This window comes from Protopterus annectens, chromosome 3.part1 (genome assembly GCF_019279795.1).
Source record: "Protopterus annectens isolate FY-2018-M chromosome 3.part1, PAN1.0, whole genome shotgun sequence".
NCBI classification, from domain to species: domain Eukaryota; kingdom Metazoa; phylum Chordata; order Ceratodontiformes; family Protopteridae; genus Protopterus; species Protopterus annectens.
The window spans coordinates 1,253,677,741-1,253,696,896 of record NC_056732.1 but is presented as its reverse complement, the minus strand read 5'-3'; the positions used below and the strand labels follow the sequence as shown (position 1 = coordinate 1,253,696,896).

The following is a 19,156-nucleotide window of genomic DNA, read 5'->3' as shown; positions in this document are numbered from 1 at the left end:
TCCAGAGACTGGGCTGCCTCTGGGAGACAAACCTGTCTCCAGTAGGTTTTTGTTAATGGCAGATATTAGATTTGGGATCGGGTAATGCGTGAGGAGTTAGTAATGGATATGGAACGTCTCTAGTAGGGCAGGGTCTGAGATTGCCTTGTAGGAGAGAGGCAACCTCTGAGCAGTCTGTACAATACAGAGTAGAGTGATGGTGATTTGGGCCTGTCCAGGTGTTTGGAAGCCATAGATTCTCTTGACGTTATTTCTGTGGCCTTTCCATTTGGTGCAGGTGTTCTCCCTGTTTGATATGTACCCCTCCCAATTATTGCACTAATGAGGAAGGAATATGATCCATCTTTTTTCTGGATGCAATGCCTTTACTTTTGGAATGAAAAGGCTTTTCTGACCACTGCTGCCACATGATGGTCGAATGAGTCATCCTGTGTACTCGGGTCTCTCATCACAGGTTGTGTGCTTTTGGGGGGCTGCCATTGATGTGGTAAATAGTAGGGGCCGTGTTTTTGCTGAATGGTGCATTTAACTTGTGGTTGGTGCATTTAACTTGTGGTCTTACTTTTGCACCAGTCATTTGTTGCTGTGAGACCATCTTGTAGTATGTTGACCTCCATTTGGAGAGTCGTTGACAGCACCCAAGTTGTCCACAAACTGTCAACCGCAGACCTTTTGTCTTTGCCTATACCTCTTGAAGTAGATTCCAGACAGTGGGGTCCCAGGACAGATCTTGGAGAACACCACTAGTGAGAGGTCTGCTGTCCGGGTAGAGGCACCTATTTTGATCTTGTGGGTCCTATTGGTGAGCCAGTTGGCCACCTTCCAAATGAGATGGGGATTTTATATTAGCTTTTTGATGCTAGAGTTGGGGATTGTGTTAAAGGCTTTGTCCAAGTGATGGGTTGTATGTACTGACTCCCTCATCCAGGGCCTTGGTGACTGTCTCAAGTCAACCAAGTTCAACAGGCAAGATCTGTCTCACAAATCCGAACTGGGTAGGGTAAAGTGCTTGGAGATTGCCATGTCATAATAAGCTCCATGGCCTTAAAAGATCACACGCTAATGGGGTGGTAGATTCCAGGGTCAGTAGTGGCACCACTTTTGAAAGTGGATGACCATGGCAGTTCTCCATTCTGCTGGAATGAAGCCTATACTTAGGGCTATGGTTTGAATAGGGTGCTCAATGGCGAGGCTAGTTCTTGCTGGATATGTTGCAGAATAGACAATCACCCGGCTCCATGGAAGCTATGTTCTTTCCTGTGAATAGGGCCTTAATCTGTGGAGATGTGAGGTGCAGGACAAGTATCTGATGTTGAATGGGCCTCGTCTAAGACAACAGAAGTATCTGTGCAAGTGGTACCATTAAGAACTAATTTGGAACAAACCTGGTCTTTGCCATGGAGGTTCCTGACGTAACTGAAAAAGGCTTTGTGGTTACCCTTTGTTTTGGAGGCCATTTCAGAGTCATAAATGACTTTGGATGTTTTCTAATTTGCTTGAGGCTAAGGAGGGAGTCCCCCCCCCCCAATTTGGCAATTTGAACATTTTTGCCATTGGGCAACAGTTTTCTTCCTTTTGTAAAGCCTGTTAAAGATGCCTACCAGATAGGGTTGTGTTTTTTTTAGCAGGTTTTTAATCGTCAGGTATGACTTGAGTCCATGCAGTTGTACAGGTGCTTGCATACTGTTCAGCATAGCTGTCTAGCTACCGAGGTTTTGTACCTTGGTTACAGCTGGGGGTTTGGATGGGATGGAAACATTTAAGTTAAGCAAGCAGGGCTGGTCATTCCATCTGGTGTCTCCATATAGGCACACTTCTTCCCTCTTCCACAAACGTTTGCTGTCATTTACTTGGTGTTAATGCTACCTACTTGTTTCCCACCGTGCTTGTTGCAGTCTTTGAATCGTGCCATCAGCTTCATTCATGAAGTTCACTGTATGCAAGTTGTGTTGGTGAGCAGTTGGTCTAATTTGCCTGCTGGTGCATTTCTTTGTATGTTGGCTTGCCTGCATTCATATTGGTTGCCATCTGTTGTCTTATGTATAGCGTGAAGCTTTTACATGATGCTGCCTTTGAAATGAGCTTTGCACTTTTTTGAAAGTTTGAAATTCTCCAACTGGCTTCATGCCCACCAGAAGCATACGGTCTGGATTGCTTTAAATAGTAATGCACTCTCTGGAAGAGCTGCTGAAGGTACTATTTAAACACTTTTTGTTATGCAGTCAGTGATATTGGCCCAATTGACACTGGTTGCTTTAATAAGCAGCGATCCCTTTTGGTATGAACCAGTTTCTCGGGTACTAGTTTTGTCTGAAACAACAATGTTGCAAGTCCATTTGGGGGTGTATTTCTGATACCCCTGGTAAGTGAATGGGGGAAAGAGGGTGGGTGAGTAAAATTCTGTTTTTTGGGGATACAAAAGATTACATGAATCAGTGTAGAATGGAAAATGCCAGAAGCCATTTATGCACACGTGCATGGAAGTGGCAGCATTTAAGACTAATGTTTACAGGGGTTGAAGTCCACTTTGGGTCAAAAGCATAGTTTTCATATGCTAACTTTTCTAGTTTATGGTTGTCTGCTACTGCGTCTTTGAAATCCATTAGGTGTTCATCTCTGTACAGTGCACATGATATGAAGCAATGTTTTCACTGTGTATCTCTCTCAAGATGGGGTATTATGTATTTGCTATTGTGCCATGGTGCTCTTGGCTGTCTTGAAGTGTTCATGCTTTCAGAAAGTCTGGTAATGAACAACCAGGAAGAGTATTGGTCAACTGCTTCAAAGTATGCTGCAGAGTAGTCTTGACATTGAGAGAAAATTTAGCAAATGCAAGACATTCCTCCACCCTGCCAAACTTTGTGCAATTGGGTTCACAAAGTTGGGGATTTAAGGGTTGGTGGTTGTTAAATCTTGGTTACGTTAAGGAATATGTGGGGATTGTTAGGGTAAGTTCTTAATTATTTGAATAAGTATAAGTAATAGTTTTCTTCTTCCCTGTCTTCATTAGGTCTCTGAAGTTTACCGTCTGAATCGGGAGACTTTTTATTTAGCACAAGACTTCTTTGATAGATTTATGGCTACACAAAAGAATGTTGTAAAGACTCGGTTGCAGCTAATTGGAATATCATCATTGTTTGTTGCAGCAAAACTGGAGGTAAGCAGAGGTCTCCTTTCCCTGACCAATAGCTTTGGTTTTCATTCGTTAAGTTTGAATGAGTTAGGTCAAAAAGTTTTGCTGCCCTCCACTTAAAAATGCATCAGGTAGTAGGTCTACAGTGAGCTAGGCATGAGGAAAAGTTGCCCTACTCCCTTCTGCAAGTTGGGACAGGGTGTTTCTAACAGGATTATGCATTATCAACATGCCTCATTCCCACCTGTCTTGGAATGCACACCGGTTACTTGCCTCATTTATTCCTCCTCAGGGCGCTAGCAAAACCTGGGTTTTGTAAACAGATGGTTCGGTGTTTCAGTGCTAGCAGGCTGGATGAGCTTATTCTAATAATTTCCACAGCTGAGTGGATCAGTAAAGTGCATGTATATTATTGCATCTTTTCTAGTGATCCGCTTCTGATTTTCCTGTCTTGGTAGGATTATTTGCCCCAAACCCAATCTCTTTGCAGATTGTCTAGGATTATCATTTCCCTTCCCTTTTGGAATGGAGAAGGGTACTAACCATGTTCACGTTTCCTAAAGCAAATTTCCCCCGCAAAAATTCTACTTGTGTGTTTTTAACACTATTGACTGGTTTTACTAAATGGCTGCTGTTGCATGGCACTCTGCAGGAAACGTAAATTTCCTGCAAGCGGGCGCTACAGTTCTTTAAATGTGTGGTCCCACAAATGCATGGTGTATGCCGCATCCAAGTACATTCCTTGCATAAATTAGAAGTGTGTTGCATAGGCCTGAGTGTATGGGGTAATGCATTTAAGTGAATTTGCTTTTGTTTTTTAGGAAATCTACCCACCAAAAGTGCAGCAGTTTGCTTACGTTACCGATGGTGCCTGCACGGAAGGGGAAATATTTCAAATGGAATTAATTCTTATGAAGGTAAGGTCAATTCTGTGTAAATTGCATTGTGTGTGTAGTAGAAGTAGTGTACAATTACAGCTAACTACATTTAAGAGAAATTCTCTAGCCAAATTGAAAGGCTGGGCAAAAGTCCACAGAGGTCTTAAATTGTTGAAGTAGTATGCACGCGAGTTTGGCTAAAGCTAATGTGCTGTGGAGATTTATTCATTTTCAAGTGACTTGGAGCAGTTTTGCTTTCTTGCACCTTTATAAAAGTTGGGGTGGAGGAAGTGTGCTTGACTATGTGCATATGCACTTTTGCAGTGGCATGTATGAAGACATGCTGTGGACGCCAACAACTATTTCTAGTCCTTCTCCAAGAATCTGTTTAATGATACACTGATCAGTGGAGCTGTTAAATATGTGGATAATTTAGTGTGCTTTTATGGGGCAAATTAATTTAGTGTGCTTTTATGGGGCAAATCAAGTTGTTACAGCTACTGTAATGTTAAACCATTGAATACATTTTACTAGGCTAGCATAATCTTTAGACATGCACTTACATTTTGCTTTTTACTTGCATGCAGTAGTTAACAATAAACCAGTCCTAGATGTCCCAGGTCTTGCATATGCTGTATTTTGAGAACTAATGTTCATGGTTAAGTATTCTTTCTGGACGGCTTGCACCCCTACCCTGATTGTGAATTTAGAGACCTATTTCTGGGTTAATTGTCTTTGTTAAATGATGTTTTGGCTGTAGTAAATCAGGAAAGTAATGTCCTGAGGCATCTTTGCTTTATAATTTCATTCCCATTTGTACTCCAGATTAAAGCTGCAAGTGGTTTTACAAAAAAAGTTAGCTGTTGTGCTCTGAAAGACCCCTCCCAGGTCTTTCAATTTCAAGACCTAGTTGAAAAACGTTTAAATTCCTGATGCAGTGGCCACTCCTCATATAGTTAAGTACTCAAGTATTGTGGGGAGGGGAGTTGCATACATAAAAACAAAACATTCAACCTAGTATTGTATATGGTATGGAGGTTGTCAGACCTTCATGGGTTTGTTGCTTCAGAACATGCCTTTAGGTAAGTCCATACTAGAGCATAGAATCTAGTGAATTTCCCTACCTTGGCTTCAGTTGAAGATTTTCTTCCAAATTTTTTAATGTTAAATGCCCAACACTAATCTATCACGTGTAATAATAACACTAGATTTTATTCTGTCCTAGGCTTTAAATTGGAGTCTGAGTCCAGTAACTGCTGTAACGTGGCTGAAAATCTTCATGCAGGTTGCATATTTAAAGGAGCTATATGAGGTATTATTGCCTCAATATCCCCCTCTGGTTTTTGTACAGGTAATGGAGGTAAGCTGTATTTTCTTGTTTACGGATTCATTATTATGAACTAGTTGTACCCTCTGTGTAGTGTGTCTGCCTAGGTGTGGTGCAGAGGGATACAAGTCCTAATGATACCCAGGCAACCCACTGCTTGGATTGTGGCTTTAAATGTGGAAATGTTGAACAGTGGAGGTGGCACTTGGCTAAACCATCTACTCTTACTGCCTCTGGTAAGAGTAGCAGGAGCTGCATTTCTTAATGTCTGTAAAACAGATGTATGTGAAGGGTAAAGTACTTGGCCGGGAAATTTATTCTGCACTAGTTATGTTGATTGAGGCTAGGGTGCTCTTAAATCAATGAGGGGCGAGAGCCTGTCCAGCTGATAGTACGCTTGGGGCCAAGGATGTGGGCTTGGTGATGGACATTACTGACTTGGAACAAAAAGCTGTTTCTAGAAATGTTTGAAAATTTTGTAAGTGTATGCAGAGTGATGAGCTAACTTGTGCTTTAGAGATCTAGTTCAATTTCTGATGACAATTCTGGCCAATTGTGGTACCACCTACATGTATTTATATTGCTTTCAAGATTTTCATGATAAAACACCTGTCAAACTAATCTTTTCCTTTGCATGTGCCAATAGTACGAAGGACAAGGAGAGCTGTTACATGTGCATGTCTACCCAAGAAGCTTGTTCCAGGCAGGCATACTCATGATTTAACAACAGGATGGGAAATGGAAAATTACCCCGGGGATCACTGCAGTGGCTCTGCTGGACAGAGGCACAGAGAATTAATCTAAGGGGGTGGCGGAAGCCAACACATTCTGGCATTCGTAATAGTTTGTCAATCAGAAAAATGTGAAATTTTTGTAGATTAAATGACCAAAGACAGAGCAGCTGGATAGGTGTCTGGTCTTTCTAGTACTGGCTAGCAGGAAAAATGACCGAACCAATTCTTTGCCATCTACTGAAGCAGTTTGATGCAGACACAGCTCCATGAAATAAAGGGATGAAGCCCAACAACCCAGACTTGATTAGCCCTCTGTGTTTTGTTGCCCTCCAATCTTTGGATCTCTGGGACAGATGGGGAACTTGTAAGGGAAGGAATGGTTGTTGGCAGGTGAAATATAAGGATTTATGATCATACTGCATACAGTTAACTCCTGTGAAAATTTTAACTGGTATAGTGACATAGCTCAGCTTGTGAGCATGTACTAAATTATGGAGTCTGAGCAGAAACCCATCATGACCTTGAAAGATTCCTAATGGGTAATGGCTGTGCATGCCTGCTTCTTGTATAACAATTTCGCTTTGGATTCCTAATGGGTAATGGCTGTGCATGCCTGCTTCTTGTATAACAATTTCGCTTTGATATGAGATGCCCCTAAGACTCTGGTCTTTATGGGTTGCTTCAGTGCTGAAATTGATAACCTGTAAAGCCGTGCATATGTGTGGCAGCTTCCACTGTCTCTGGTATTGGGAAATATCCAAAGTAATCTGTACAAAATCAAAAATATAGGATACATTTGTGATGGGAGTATCTGTTCATGCTTCCCTTTTGCTTGACAAAAAAGACATGACTTGAGTAGTAAAGAGAACTATGGATTAATTTGTATTTTTGATTTGTGTTTACTTGTTTGAAGGAAAATGCTAGCATCTTTTGTGAGCTGAATCAAAGATGTTTGAGTCAAGTGAGGATGCATTGAGCCGTCCAATCTCATTGGTTTAACTGTCACCTCAGTTTGTCCTTAGCCATTTGTGACTTGTACTGACATTTTTGTCATGCATTTTACGGTCCCTGTACCTTTTGTGCATATTGCATGCATCTGATGCTTGTTGCCCATATTGTCTGAAGCCAGTGCAGTTTAGAAGAGACTTCCAAGGAGTGTTAATCATGAGGTTAAAAATGTATTTCCCCAAGAAGCTCCCATTTGTGCATGTGCAGCAATGTAGACTTAATTTTATGAAAGATTGGTGTGATATTGATTGGGTGAGGTTTCTACCCTAATTTCCCAAATGGTTGTTTCCTGAATCTGAGGTAGGGCTTGTCAGAGTTTTAAAATTGCAGAGATTAGAACATTTTTTTTTACAAACATGCAACCTGAAATCTTGCTGTGTGCATAGAATAACTTTAAAAGGTAAGGTGTTAATGTGTTTCTCCTTACATTTAGCTTTTAGATCTTTGCATTTTGGATATTGACTGCTTGGAGTTCACATATGGAGTATTAGCTGCTTCTGCCTTGTTTCACTTCTCTTCATTTGAGCTGGTCCACAAGGTTTCAGGTATTTTTACACTGAAAAATGTTTATGCAGCTAATCTGTTACATTAGTTTAGGAAAAACGTGTCCACCTTTTTTGCTTTTATTTTAGGTTATGAATGGAGTGACATTGAATTTTGTGTCAAGTGGATGGTCACGTTTGCTTTGGCAGTAAGGGAGGCAGGACACTTGGAATTGAAGAGCCTAAAAGGTGTAGCTCCTGAAGATTTGCACAACATTCAGACTCATTCCAAGCAGTTGATTTTGCTAGTAAGTATTCTGTTCTGACCAGAATCTTTGTGCTGCAGACTAGGTTCAGTATGATGTGTGCTTTGTTTTAACCACTGCACATCAAATTATTGCTGTTTTTCAGCAGGGAAACGTTTGCAGTGTTTGGCCAGCAGTTTATATGATATCTGCTTGATTTGCTACATTACAGCTGATGAATTCTCTGCCAAAGTATCTTGCTGTCCTACATATCTTCATTGCAGGTCTATATCAGTTGGAAAAGATTTCATTTTTAGTGAGCTGTTTAAAGTAGCCAATGGGTTTTTTTGAGGATTTCGGATACAGCACTTGTCTGGAGAAGGTCTTGATTGCATTGTGAAACTATTGTCTCAGAGTTGGCAGCATTTAGGTGTTGTAGAGATGGATTGGAATTGACTTGTACTGCTGAATTATGCATAGTAGATTTCTTTGGTTGCTCCTTTCCACTAAATAGTATTCAGCCCCCTACCCTGACTTTCTGTAATCTGTTTGAAATAATGGGAATGCTGCTGGATGAACTAGTCCAGGACTGTGGCTTGCAGTTTAACTAATGCAGAAAGTACATGGTATGGGGGGGGGGGGGGTTTGGGCATGTATAACTTGTCCACTGGTGTGTGTGCGCAGAAGATATGCATTGATCATTGTGTGCTTTCAAGTAATGGAATATATTACTCCTTCCTTTGGCTTGCAGACCATCAACCATAATGTGGAACTTTAAAGCTGTTTCTGCAATCTTCAAAAGGAACATAACATTCCAGAAATAATGTAAGGTTTTGGGAATGCTGAAAACTGCTGATGGTCTTTGGTTTTGTTTCCTGATTCTCTCTTAAAAGTCTTTACTTCCAAGTCACTCCTTTGGGAAGGCTGGCTTCGTCAACTGTATGCTTCCATTGTATAAAACATTCCAACTGTTCTGGCTTGAAGGGTGTTGTCTTTACAATTTTGGCTTGCTCACCTTGAGCATTGTGAAGCTGTCTCTGCACCATTTGACTACATTGGTCTAGAACTTTGTCTGTGCATTTCAGTGCAGTTAAAACACTGGTTAATCGTAATTTCGCTTGAATGCTACTACTCCAGCAAAAGTTGTTGCACACAATTTAACTTGACTAGTTTTTATGAGCTCAAATCCAGAGGAAAGTTGCTGAGCTCAAATCCAGAGGAAGGTTGCTGACCTTGGTCCATGCCTATTGCCGTTGCTATTTACAGGCTGAGATAGCAGACACTTTTTGCCTCTAAATCTATTCTGTGGTGAAATTCTTTTTTACCTTTTGTCTGAATTTGTAGTGTCCTAAGTGGAGATCTAGTTGGTAGTGCCCTTTTGCAAATGTGCAGGTGGTTCTTATTGAAGTCCTACTTTTGCTATAGTTTGTCTATAGCCTTTGCATTTGAATGGGGTTTAGCAGAATATATTGTTCCTAAGTTTTGTTCTCTTTACTGGGTTTTCAAGTGTGAATAGTTTGTCAACCCCATTAAGATTGTATGCTTCATTTTTGCTTACAACACACTCTGCAGAAGCTGTAGAAATTTGGATATTGGTCTTCTTAAAAGGGAAAATCTTTAATTCTGTCCTACAGGTTAAACAGTGTTGTAGCTGTAGAGTACATTTATAGTTTTTTGTCTTAAGATGTTGGCTATGCAGTGTTTTATTCCATTGTTGGCTTGTTGTATAGTGTCAGCTTTTTCAGCATCTTTGTCATCCCTATTGCCACTTTAAGACATATTTTTGGTACTAGGCCTCTACAGGACTTGAGGGGTTTGCGATTTTAAAGGGAGTATGCTTATTCAGATCAACCAGTGAAGTAGTTTTGTCGTGCTTCTGTTAAATGGTTCAACAGATCTTGTGTTGAAGCTTGAATAAACTGTAAGCTCCAGATTCTTTCAGGTTTATGGTCCTAGACCAAAGGAGTAGAGGGTTGTATATTATACCATGATCCCCCCCAAAACGTGCACGCTGATTGGCCAGCGTGCTCGTTGTAAATCGAGTTATACTAATGGAAAAAGGTCCGGTCGCCTGGACTTTTTTCCATTAGTATAACTCGTTTTTTTAAAACACTGTCTCGCTATGTTAAATGGGTACATAGCGAGACAGCTTTAAAATAAGCAACGGAGATCTCCGTTGCTTATTTTAAAGCTGTCTCTCTATGTTAAACCTATTTAACATAGCGAGACAGTGTTTAAAAAAAAGCAACGGAGAAAGCAAGATCTCCGTTGCTTTTTTAGTGTCTCGCTATGTTAAATGAGTTTAACATAGCGAGACAGTTTTAAAATAAGTAACGGAGATGTCCGTTGCTTATTTTAAAGCTGTCTCGCCATGTTAAACTCATTTAACATAGCTTAAAAAAAAAGCAACGGAGATCTTGCTTTCTCCGTTGCTTTATACAACTCTGATGTACTGCGCAGGCGCAGTACATCAGAACTGCCGCGGATGCCAGACATCTGCGGAAGGGCAGTAAACAGGCATTATACTATGCCATTATTTAAGAAAAGTAATAGTTTCTTTTCTTAAATAATGTCATAATAATAACCCACGCCTGGGTGTGGGTAATGCTAAATTTACCCACAGTTGGCTTTGTTTGGTCCCGAGGGCGAAGCCCTCGGGACCAAACCACGCCAACCGTGGGTAAATTTGGCATTACCCACACCCAGGCGTGGGTTATTGCTATAGTAGCATGCTGTAGCCTTTCCTTTGGCCAGAAATCTTAAAACATGATTGGTATTTTCTGCAGTGTTCTGAAAGCAACTATGCAGTCTTCTAAGGCTTGCTTTTCCACTGTAAATAAGGTGACTGCTGTTATCCCAGAGGCCTTGCTTAAGCAATCATTTATCTTTGCTGCAGGAGGATGGGCATTAGGAAAATGCTACAACTACTCCATTCTCCTGCACAGCTGTTTTGCTGTCTTATGGATGGAGCTTGCTTAAGGATGTGCCAATAAAAGGAATGTCCACCAAAGAGTATTGCAACAAATACTTGCTCAACTTTTTATAAACTTATTAATTTGTTGAGGGTTGGAGAACTTTGCTGCATGTGTCCTGCCTTTGGTAAGAGTAGCAGGAGCTGCATTTCTTAATGCCTGTAAAACAGATGTATGTGAAGGTAAAGTACTTGGCCGGGAAATTTATTCTGCACTAGTTGTGTTGATTGAGGCTAGGGTGATTTTAAATCAATTAGGCTTCTGGTCAGTCCTCAAACGGTCTCCACTTTTGGTCTAAAGTCCTTCTGAGAAGTATGTTTGTGCCATCTTTGGCTATAGGCTTTCCAACCAAACCTGCAGCAAGTGATTCACCGCTAAGCTTAACATGTTACTGTCATATGGTGCATCTATGCATTGCTATTAAGTTTGCGTCTTACAATATGTGGTGTGTAAGCAGCACCTCACAACAGCCTTCCAAACTTAAGTCGCCATTAAACTTGGTGCCTTCCTGTTAGAACTCCTAGTTCTGTACTGAATGGCATGAGTTGTGATCATTGTAACTGTATTCAAATAGCTAGTGCAAAGTCTATGCCTGATGGTGCAATGGAGTGGTGGTAACTACCAGGTTCACCTACCAAAGTCACATGCCCTCTTGTGCAGGCACTGCATAGAGTGCATAGTCGTGAGTTAAGCTGCTGCATCCTAATAAGTAATGTACAGAAGTGTCAACTCTTAACCATTGGCCATTATTCAAGGGATCACATGTTCTCAGCCTTGAGTACTTCTGGGAATACTGCTCTTAACCTGCTTTCAGATGCAACAATGTACACACAAGGTTTATAGTTGGGGTCAACCAAGTATGATGAGTGAGTAGTCCCGGAGGAGCCCACCCAAGAAGAACAGCACTAAGGAAAATTTGGCTCTGATGAGGTCACCACAAATATGAGAAATGGCTTCTGTTACTAGTGTGGGGGTGCACATGGCTCCTGTTACTAGTGTGGGGGTGCACATCCTCTGTCTAATCTGCTCCTGTTACCAGTGTGGGGGGGGTGGCACGTCCTTTATGTAAAGAATAATCTTGCTGCAAGCATACAAGAATAAAGGGGATGTAACACATCCGTGAGGACCGATCAGAGTTGCTGTATGCAGACTGGTGTTGCAGCTTCAAGTATCTGGGAGGGGTGGTTGAGAAGTATGAATGGGGAAGTCCAAAGCTAGAATCTGAGGGGCTGCAGCTAACTGACACTGTCAGGGTTGTATGACAGAATGCCAGAGAAGCTAAAAATTTAAGGGGTACGAAATAGTGATGCAGCCAGTAATATATATGGTTCAGAAACCTGGGCAGTAAAGGCAGAATCTTTAAAACTAAAGGTGGTATAGAGTGGTAGAGACTGGGTTGTGGGATGCATACTGTGGCTGTAAGAGGTGGATGGATTGTGAGACCAGACCTGTTACAGAGGCAGTCATGAATATCAAGAGTGGCATTGAATGGAGAGAGATGGCTACAGTTGACATGTCACCCCCAACTTCATGTAGAAAATTGGGGGTGAGAGAGTCCTGCTTTCACACTTTTTTCACTATATATTTATAGTAGTTTGTATGTTTAGGCATATGCCACCACCACCTGTTAAGATTGGAAGTTCTGATTTTTGTCGCATCTTTGTGTACGCAAGGTGTGTGAAAAAAATTTATTTTTATGCACGGATGCTTAAGTGCCACAGTGATTTTAAGCATGTAATAGGTTTAAATTGTGTTTTGTAGTTCAGAATAGCAAAACTATTTTTTGGTGTACTGGTTACATTAGAAACTGCAGATTATGTTTGAGTACCATAGCCACTTGGATCATAAAACAAAAAGATTTCAATACTTGTGTGTGGAATGAATGAATTTATGGGTAAGCTGCAGACTGCTTTTTAGGTTTGCACATTTGGATGTTATGTTGCTAAATTAGTTTTTTCCAGGGTATGTACTGAGACGCGTGGCTTTGTAGCATCCCATTCACTGTTTTTACGTGCACCAGAACTGCTTGAGAATCTGTCATAATGGTCCAGTTCTTGGGTACTTTCCCTGTGCTTTGTACTCATTTTATTCTGCTTTCTGTACATGTGCAATGTTGCTTTTGCAGCATTTGTACATTGTGGGGTGTTCCACTTGCACCTTTCTGTGTGCATGTTTCATCAAAATGCTTTCACATCAAAACAGTAAGGGCAGTAACAGTCAATATACCCCAGCTAGTGGCACTGGACGTGTGGGTCTGGCAGGAGGTAGGAATGTGTGGTTGAGCTGACTCCTGTGTGAGAGGGGTGTAGAGTGCCTGGTGCTATGGTTGAGTTCCTGGTAGGTTCAAGTAACGCACTCTTCCTCGCCTTGAAGAGACTGAAATAAGGGAGAGGCTTACTAGGCATATGCAGTAGAGGTAGGAGCTATAAAAATTGGAAACTTGTACCCTCCTTAGAGGATACCACACTTTACTCCTCTTGCCCTTAGAAGAAGGAATGGTCCATTGGGCAAGGGGCATCTAAATCTGCTAAACTTAATGGTCCAAACATGACATGCTTGCCTGCTCCATAAATGATTGGCTTTGTGGCAGTCGTTATCCAAAGAACTTGTGTTTAGAGCTGCTGCCTAGCTTTCAGGTTCAAAACTTAATACTCTGCCCATAGACTCAAACTGTTGAAGACCGAGGGGTATTTATCTGTCATGACAGTTGCCAAAACAGTCAATTGAGTTTAAATTTTTCTGAAATTCTTGCCCTTTTGGCTTTAATGCTTTGTATGGTCTTAAATTGTTTGTAGGACGGCAAGATGAGCTTGCATTCTAGTTGGCTGCCTGCCAGATTTGTTTTACAATTACAAAGCAGTGTCTGCACATTGGCAGAAATTACTGAATTTTACTCTGCAGTATTGAGGTAGATTTGCCTACTTGCTTGTTTGGTATGATGCCTTTTTTAAAAGTGTAGTCTGTGGTCTACTTCTGCTGGTGTTTGGTGGCATCCTGACCTAATGAAATACCTTGCTGCATTGGAAGACCTTATGCTTGTGTACACGCATGTAATTTCTTGATCCTTGGTCCTAAGTCATGGTTGGCTCTCCTTTCAGGCTTTTTATCTTGAGGCTGGACTTCCACTTGTCAGGGTTCTGAGTGACAAGTCTGTGTAGATTTATGAAGTACCAGGAAGATGTGCATTCAGTTTTATTCATCCTTGGTTGTGGTGACTTTTCTGTTCTGCTTGCGTAGACTTCAGGGGGAATTTAAGTTGATCAAGTTAAAGTTCTAGTGTACTGGATAAATGCAGCCCACTTCTAGTATAGCTGGTACTCATTTTTTTTTTTCTGAGCTCCTGTTGCATTGGAGTAGGTCAGGAAGATTCAATATTTGCTGATACCAGGTAGAAAGGAGGTGACTAAGCAGTACTGTTTTACTTGTCTGTCCACACGGGAATGATTTATTTTGTACTGAAGCATTCTCCCTGACAAATGGTTAAATCTGCATGCCAACTTGCTCACTCTTAAAGGACACTGTGTGCTCACTTCTATCTATAATCAAGCTAAACTTCAAGTATGTACGTCTCTCGCTCTGTAAACACCATCCTTGTCTGCTGTCAAAAACAATATTAAGCTTGGCTACTGCTCGCACATCGGAGTTCTTGGCAGTCAAATTCGTAGTGCAGTACTTTACTCCTCAACAGCTGTACTGTAACTGCAGTCTGGAGTAACATATACCTTGTGCTGCCAAAGCACGCGTTACTATTAACACACACTTTCTACTGACAGCATAACGACTCCTGCTGGTGTTGGAGCAATTTCATGCTACGCTGCCTTCTCACCCCCTGATTCCCCTACCACCCCTCATGGCAGTACATATATAGGACCCATTCTCCACCCCTCTTAAATGCATCCTGGGCACAAAAATGCACACCATTTTGTAAACTGTCAGTCTGCATTTAAGCACTTATTTACTAACCCAAGTGACCACAATTTACACACCCACCTCACTTTGTTCCTTCCCTTCCTGTATTCATACCCTAGTGTTCCTGTTCTTTCTCAGACATCTCTTTTCAAAGCGATTCTCTTAAATAGGCCTGCATCCCTACTCTTGCAATATATCACTTGCTGTTGTACACTGTGCTCCACCTCTAGCCATTCAAATCACCCCACTTGGCACTAATCACTTCTGGTATATACAAAGACTCCCCTAGTCTTCAAATTGTTAAACCCTCACCTACCACACTAAACTGCTACAGTTAAATCAAAAGCTTGCCAAACGCTTCATTTTTCTGACTTGCCACTCTGTGGGGATATTCATCCCAACTCAAGCCCATCCTAACATCTTGCTTGCCTCCAAAATCGATCACAAGTCAACCTACCCATCTCCTGACAAAATGGGGGCAACACTACCCTCTCCCGCCTATTTCCCTGACTTGTCTAGTAATCCCTTCCCTACAGCAAATCTGTTCCCAAATTCCAAAATTGTGGTACTTCTCTGTCTTTACCTGGGGGAAAGAGAATCCTAAAATGCTACAACCCTGGAAAAAAAACTGGATCTCGCATGCTATTTCTAACTGGAGATAATCCTAGGTGATGTTAATTTCACACTTGCTCATCTGTCCTACTCTCTCACTCTGTTTACTTCTTGTGCACCACTCTAAAGTCGCAGTACAAGGATTAAGTTTAATATTTGTGAATAAATTATTACACTGATTACTGTGCAATGTATTCACTGAAACATAAGTTTTAATTGCATTAAATGATGCATTGTATCTTTTTTTTTTTTCCCCCTCCTCCCCAGGCCTCCACTGAAAAGGGCACATGTGCCTAGTCAAACTTTCCCAGTAAACAAATAGCTAGTTTAACTGCTGCCTGGAACATTGGAATGAGTTTTTGGTCTCTTCCAGCTTTGATTCCTAAGCGGTTGAGTCTTAAGTAGATAAGTGGATTGACCTTTTTATGGTGCTTCATAGAAACTGGTGTTGGGGGGCCTCAAGAACTGTTTTAAACTGTCATATTGCGTTAATGTTGGTTGCTGCCTCTAACTTTATTCTGTGTTATAGCCAGCTGTTATGCAGCCTGGGGCCTTCCCCTGCTCTGGTGCCCCCTAAGCTTTAATCTGAAGATCAAAAAACTCTTCAGAGGACTTGAGGCCAAAAAAAGTACACTTCCTTGTTGCTCCTCTCGAACTATAACAAGTTTAGTGAGTGGCTGCTTTGGTTTGCCTAAATGCCTGTTGCACACTGAACAGTCTGACCACGAATGTTGTCTGTTGGTGACTAAATGGTTAACAGAAAAATTGCACTTTCCACAATGATTTGGGGATAGAAGTATTTCTTCATGAGTGTGTGGCAATTTTCTATAATGATATCCTAGTGGCATTACTGGCTTGAAAAGGATTTTTCTAGTACACTGCAAACAATGGAAATGGTGTTTCACGTTTTTGGATTTCCAGAGTTTTTGTGAAACTGCTACTGAAATGCTCAGTTCATGGAACTTGCTGAAGAAAACCCTAGTGGGACCCTTAGTATGAATGTTTTCTCTTGTAAAGCCTAACTATCAAGAACAAGAGGGAACTGGCTCAGCAGAGGAAGAAATCCTTCTCTAGCTTAGTCTCAAGTCCTCCAAAGCTAATTATGAAGCAAAAATAACCTCCCTAGTTAAGAAAAATGACAAGGCATTCTTTAACTGTCCGAAATCTAAAAGGGAATACCTAGCTATCTGTTGAACTGGTTGTGGCTGGCACCACCCAGGTTTGCTCCCAATTTGGGATAACTAGCTATCAGTCACCCAGTAATACACTGCAGACAGGGTTAACAGACAAATGATTGGTGCCAAAGCCACAAAATAAAGTTAAATGCAAAAAAAAATGCGTTATTCCTTTTGGTAAAGCTGACATCCCTGCTAATTATAGACAGCACCCCCAAGTGTAGATCCAGTGGTATGTGGAGTACTGTTAGCAATTTGAGCTTTGACCACCATGTATCCACAGTACTAAGGAAACCTTGTGTGGCACATCTTGTATGTAATCTCATCTATATCTAAGGCTGTTATAATTCCATTGTATTTTGCCCTCATCAGAAAATGCTCACTTTTTTTCATGTACATCACCAGAGACCTGCAACAGTTAAGAGTTGCAGAGGGTTCTCGAAGTTTACAGGGTACGTTAAAGTCCTGTCACTATATTCTGCCTGTGCCTGGCTTACAGGGCAGTCTGACCCAGTCCTGATGAAAATGATGCACATTCCTAAATCAAGCTGCACAAAGTTCACTTGCTCCAGGGCTCTTAACCTAGCCTCTGACATGAACAGTCATGCTGGAGAGACATCTCCCACAAACTGCCACTTCTTTGGAACAATCGTCTAATTCATGTGAAACCAAGCCCCGACCTGACCCTCTTCAAATCCAACTTGGATTAATGGATGGGATGACTGAAATTCACTCCTGGGGTGGCATCCAAGTTGGTATTAACTACCATAGACCCTGACCTCTGCAAACCACTTGACTATCGACACTTGGCAACTCTGGTTAAATATGGTTAGGCTTGTAAGGGCTTTTAGGGCAGTTAACCTAGTAACCTGAATAAGTTAAAAGAAAAACATTTTCCTAGCCCACAAGCACTCCTTAGCAAGTATTCCCCAGCCTTGATGCACGTACAGGTGTGCACCACTTAACATCCTTGCGCACATCTCACGTACTCGTTTATGCCCATAATATACTAAGTGTATGTAAATGCAGTTGGACGTTGTACAGAAGGATGTAGAGAATGCAGTGCTCTCAACTCCCTCCTCCACCTTCTATGGGATAAAATCCTGGATGTTGAGCAAACTTATACTTGCGCACCTCTTTGGAAATCTGCAGTTGGAATTTTTCAGTGTGTGGCAGTGACTGTCACTTGGGTCACATTTCATTGATGCTTTTTTTTTTTTTGGGCCTTAAGTGGATCATCAGATCTGATCGTTACCTAGCTACTATTGCTTTTTAGCAAGAGTTTGAATTAACATCTGAAGTCTCTTAATGTACTGAATTTGTATGTAACAAAAGTTGGTGAATTTAAGTAGCAGGTGATGCTTCTGTGACTGTGTATTTGGGTCAGTGTCGGGGTGCAAGATTCATTTTGCTACATAATTCACCAGGAGGCTTTCTGCACCAAGGGATAAAACTAATTTCTCTGACTTCACATAAGCTATTCACTGGTGGTTTTATATCCTTGCTTAAGGCTTTTTTTTTTTTTTTTTTTTTTAACTTTTATACTGTTGTCATTTAACTTGGCTAATTATACAGTGGTACTTGCACATCTGTATTGGAATGTATCTGGGCGGCATTTTCTATGCCTTTTTGTTTTTCAGTTTAGATCTGAAACTTTTACAATTGCATTTATTCACTATCTGTCTTGATACTAAATTGAGTATAGCAGGATGCTTTGAAAAAAATATTGGTGGACTAGCTTAATTTACGTATTTTTTTTTTTTTTAAGGATCTAACTAAAGAAAAACAAGCTACATTGCTGGAACAGAACAGAACTTCACCAGTGCCTTCTGGTGTTCTCACACCTCCACAGAGCAGCAAGAAACAGAGTTCTACTTTTCATGCTGTATGAACACAGATTTTAGCATAATTCTGCACTTAATGCTGTGGGAACATCTGACCCGGATTTTTAAAGTTAAAATCAATTTGGTTCTTGCGCTGCGGAAAGGATCCAAGTTCCTGGAAGTGTGGTGATACAGGATGCCAGACTTTGAATTTAAATTTATATGAATTTTAATTTTTTTTTTATATACAAGACATCCAAGTACACCAGCCACCTACCTAAGGCACTGCACTGTGCTCTTAATGCTGCTAAGGCAGGTTGTACTTGGTACTTGCCAGTTTTTTGGTGGGGAAATCAACTTTATATTCTGAGGTTCTATGACCAGTTAAGAGGTTATGACCTTGCTGCTTCAGCATCCTGTGTCTTGAACTGCGGTTAAACTGTATTTTTACAGTATTTGGTTTTATGTAAATGCTGCTATTTGTATCTTATTTTTAAATAAAGATTATCTCTGATATGCACACTTGGCTTTTAAATAAAGTAAAAATTAAAAATTGAATTGCCTTTGAATAGCACTACTTTTTGAAGCCCTTTTGAGTTGAGTGCATCCATATAGTGCTTGAAGTTTCCAGCTTTGGAAGTGCTGACTCCCCTTTTAAAATGTACCTTATTTTTCCCCCGTTAATATCTCCAAGATGGTCCTAATGCAGGCATAGATGTACGCTTTTTTTTTTTTTTTTTTTTTTAAATGTGCAACTAAATGAGGCTGAGAAACTGGCTGAAACGGAATGCAAGATCTGAGAACATTCCCTTTTTTTGTTACCGTAGTTAAGAGCAATAGTTGAGCCAGCCTTTGGAC

General features: G+C 40.9%; 1 protein-coding gene across 6 annotated transcripts in view; it reads left to right on the top strand.

Annotated features, from left to right (window-relative positions):
• CCNE1 (cyclin E1) overlaps positions 1-18,856 on the top strand; it is a 29,618-nt gene extending 10,762 nt beyond the window's left edge. For 5 of the 6 annotated variants that reach the window (XM_044067315.1, XM_044067311.1, XM_044067312.1 and 2 more), the window contains exons 7-12: positions 3,011-3,157; positions 3,955-4,050; positions 5,237-5,371; positions 7,514-7,625; positions 7,713-7,870; positions 18,244-18,856. In XM_044067315.1, the coding sequence (XP_043923250.1) occupies positions 3,011-3,157; positions 3,955-4,050; positions 5,237-5,371; positions 7,514-7,625; positions 7,713-7,870; positions 18,244-18,366 (771 nt within the window). In that variant the 3' untranslated portion in view covers positions 18,367-18,856. The remainder of the gene's footprint in view (positions 1-3,010; positions 3,158-3,954; positions 4,051-5,236; positions 5,372-7,513; positions 7,626-7,712; positions 7,871-18,243) is intronic. The other variant, XR_006364255.1, reaches the window with a different exon arrangement.
• Positions 18,857-19,156: the final 300 nt, after the last annotated feature.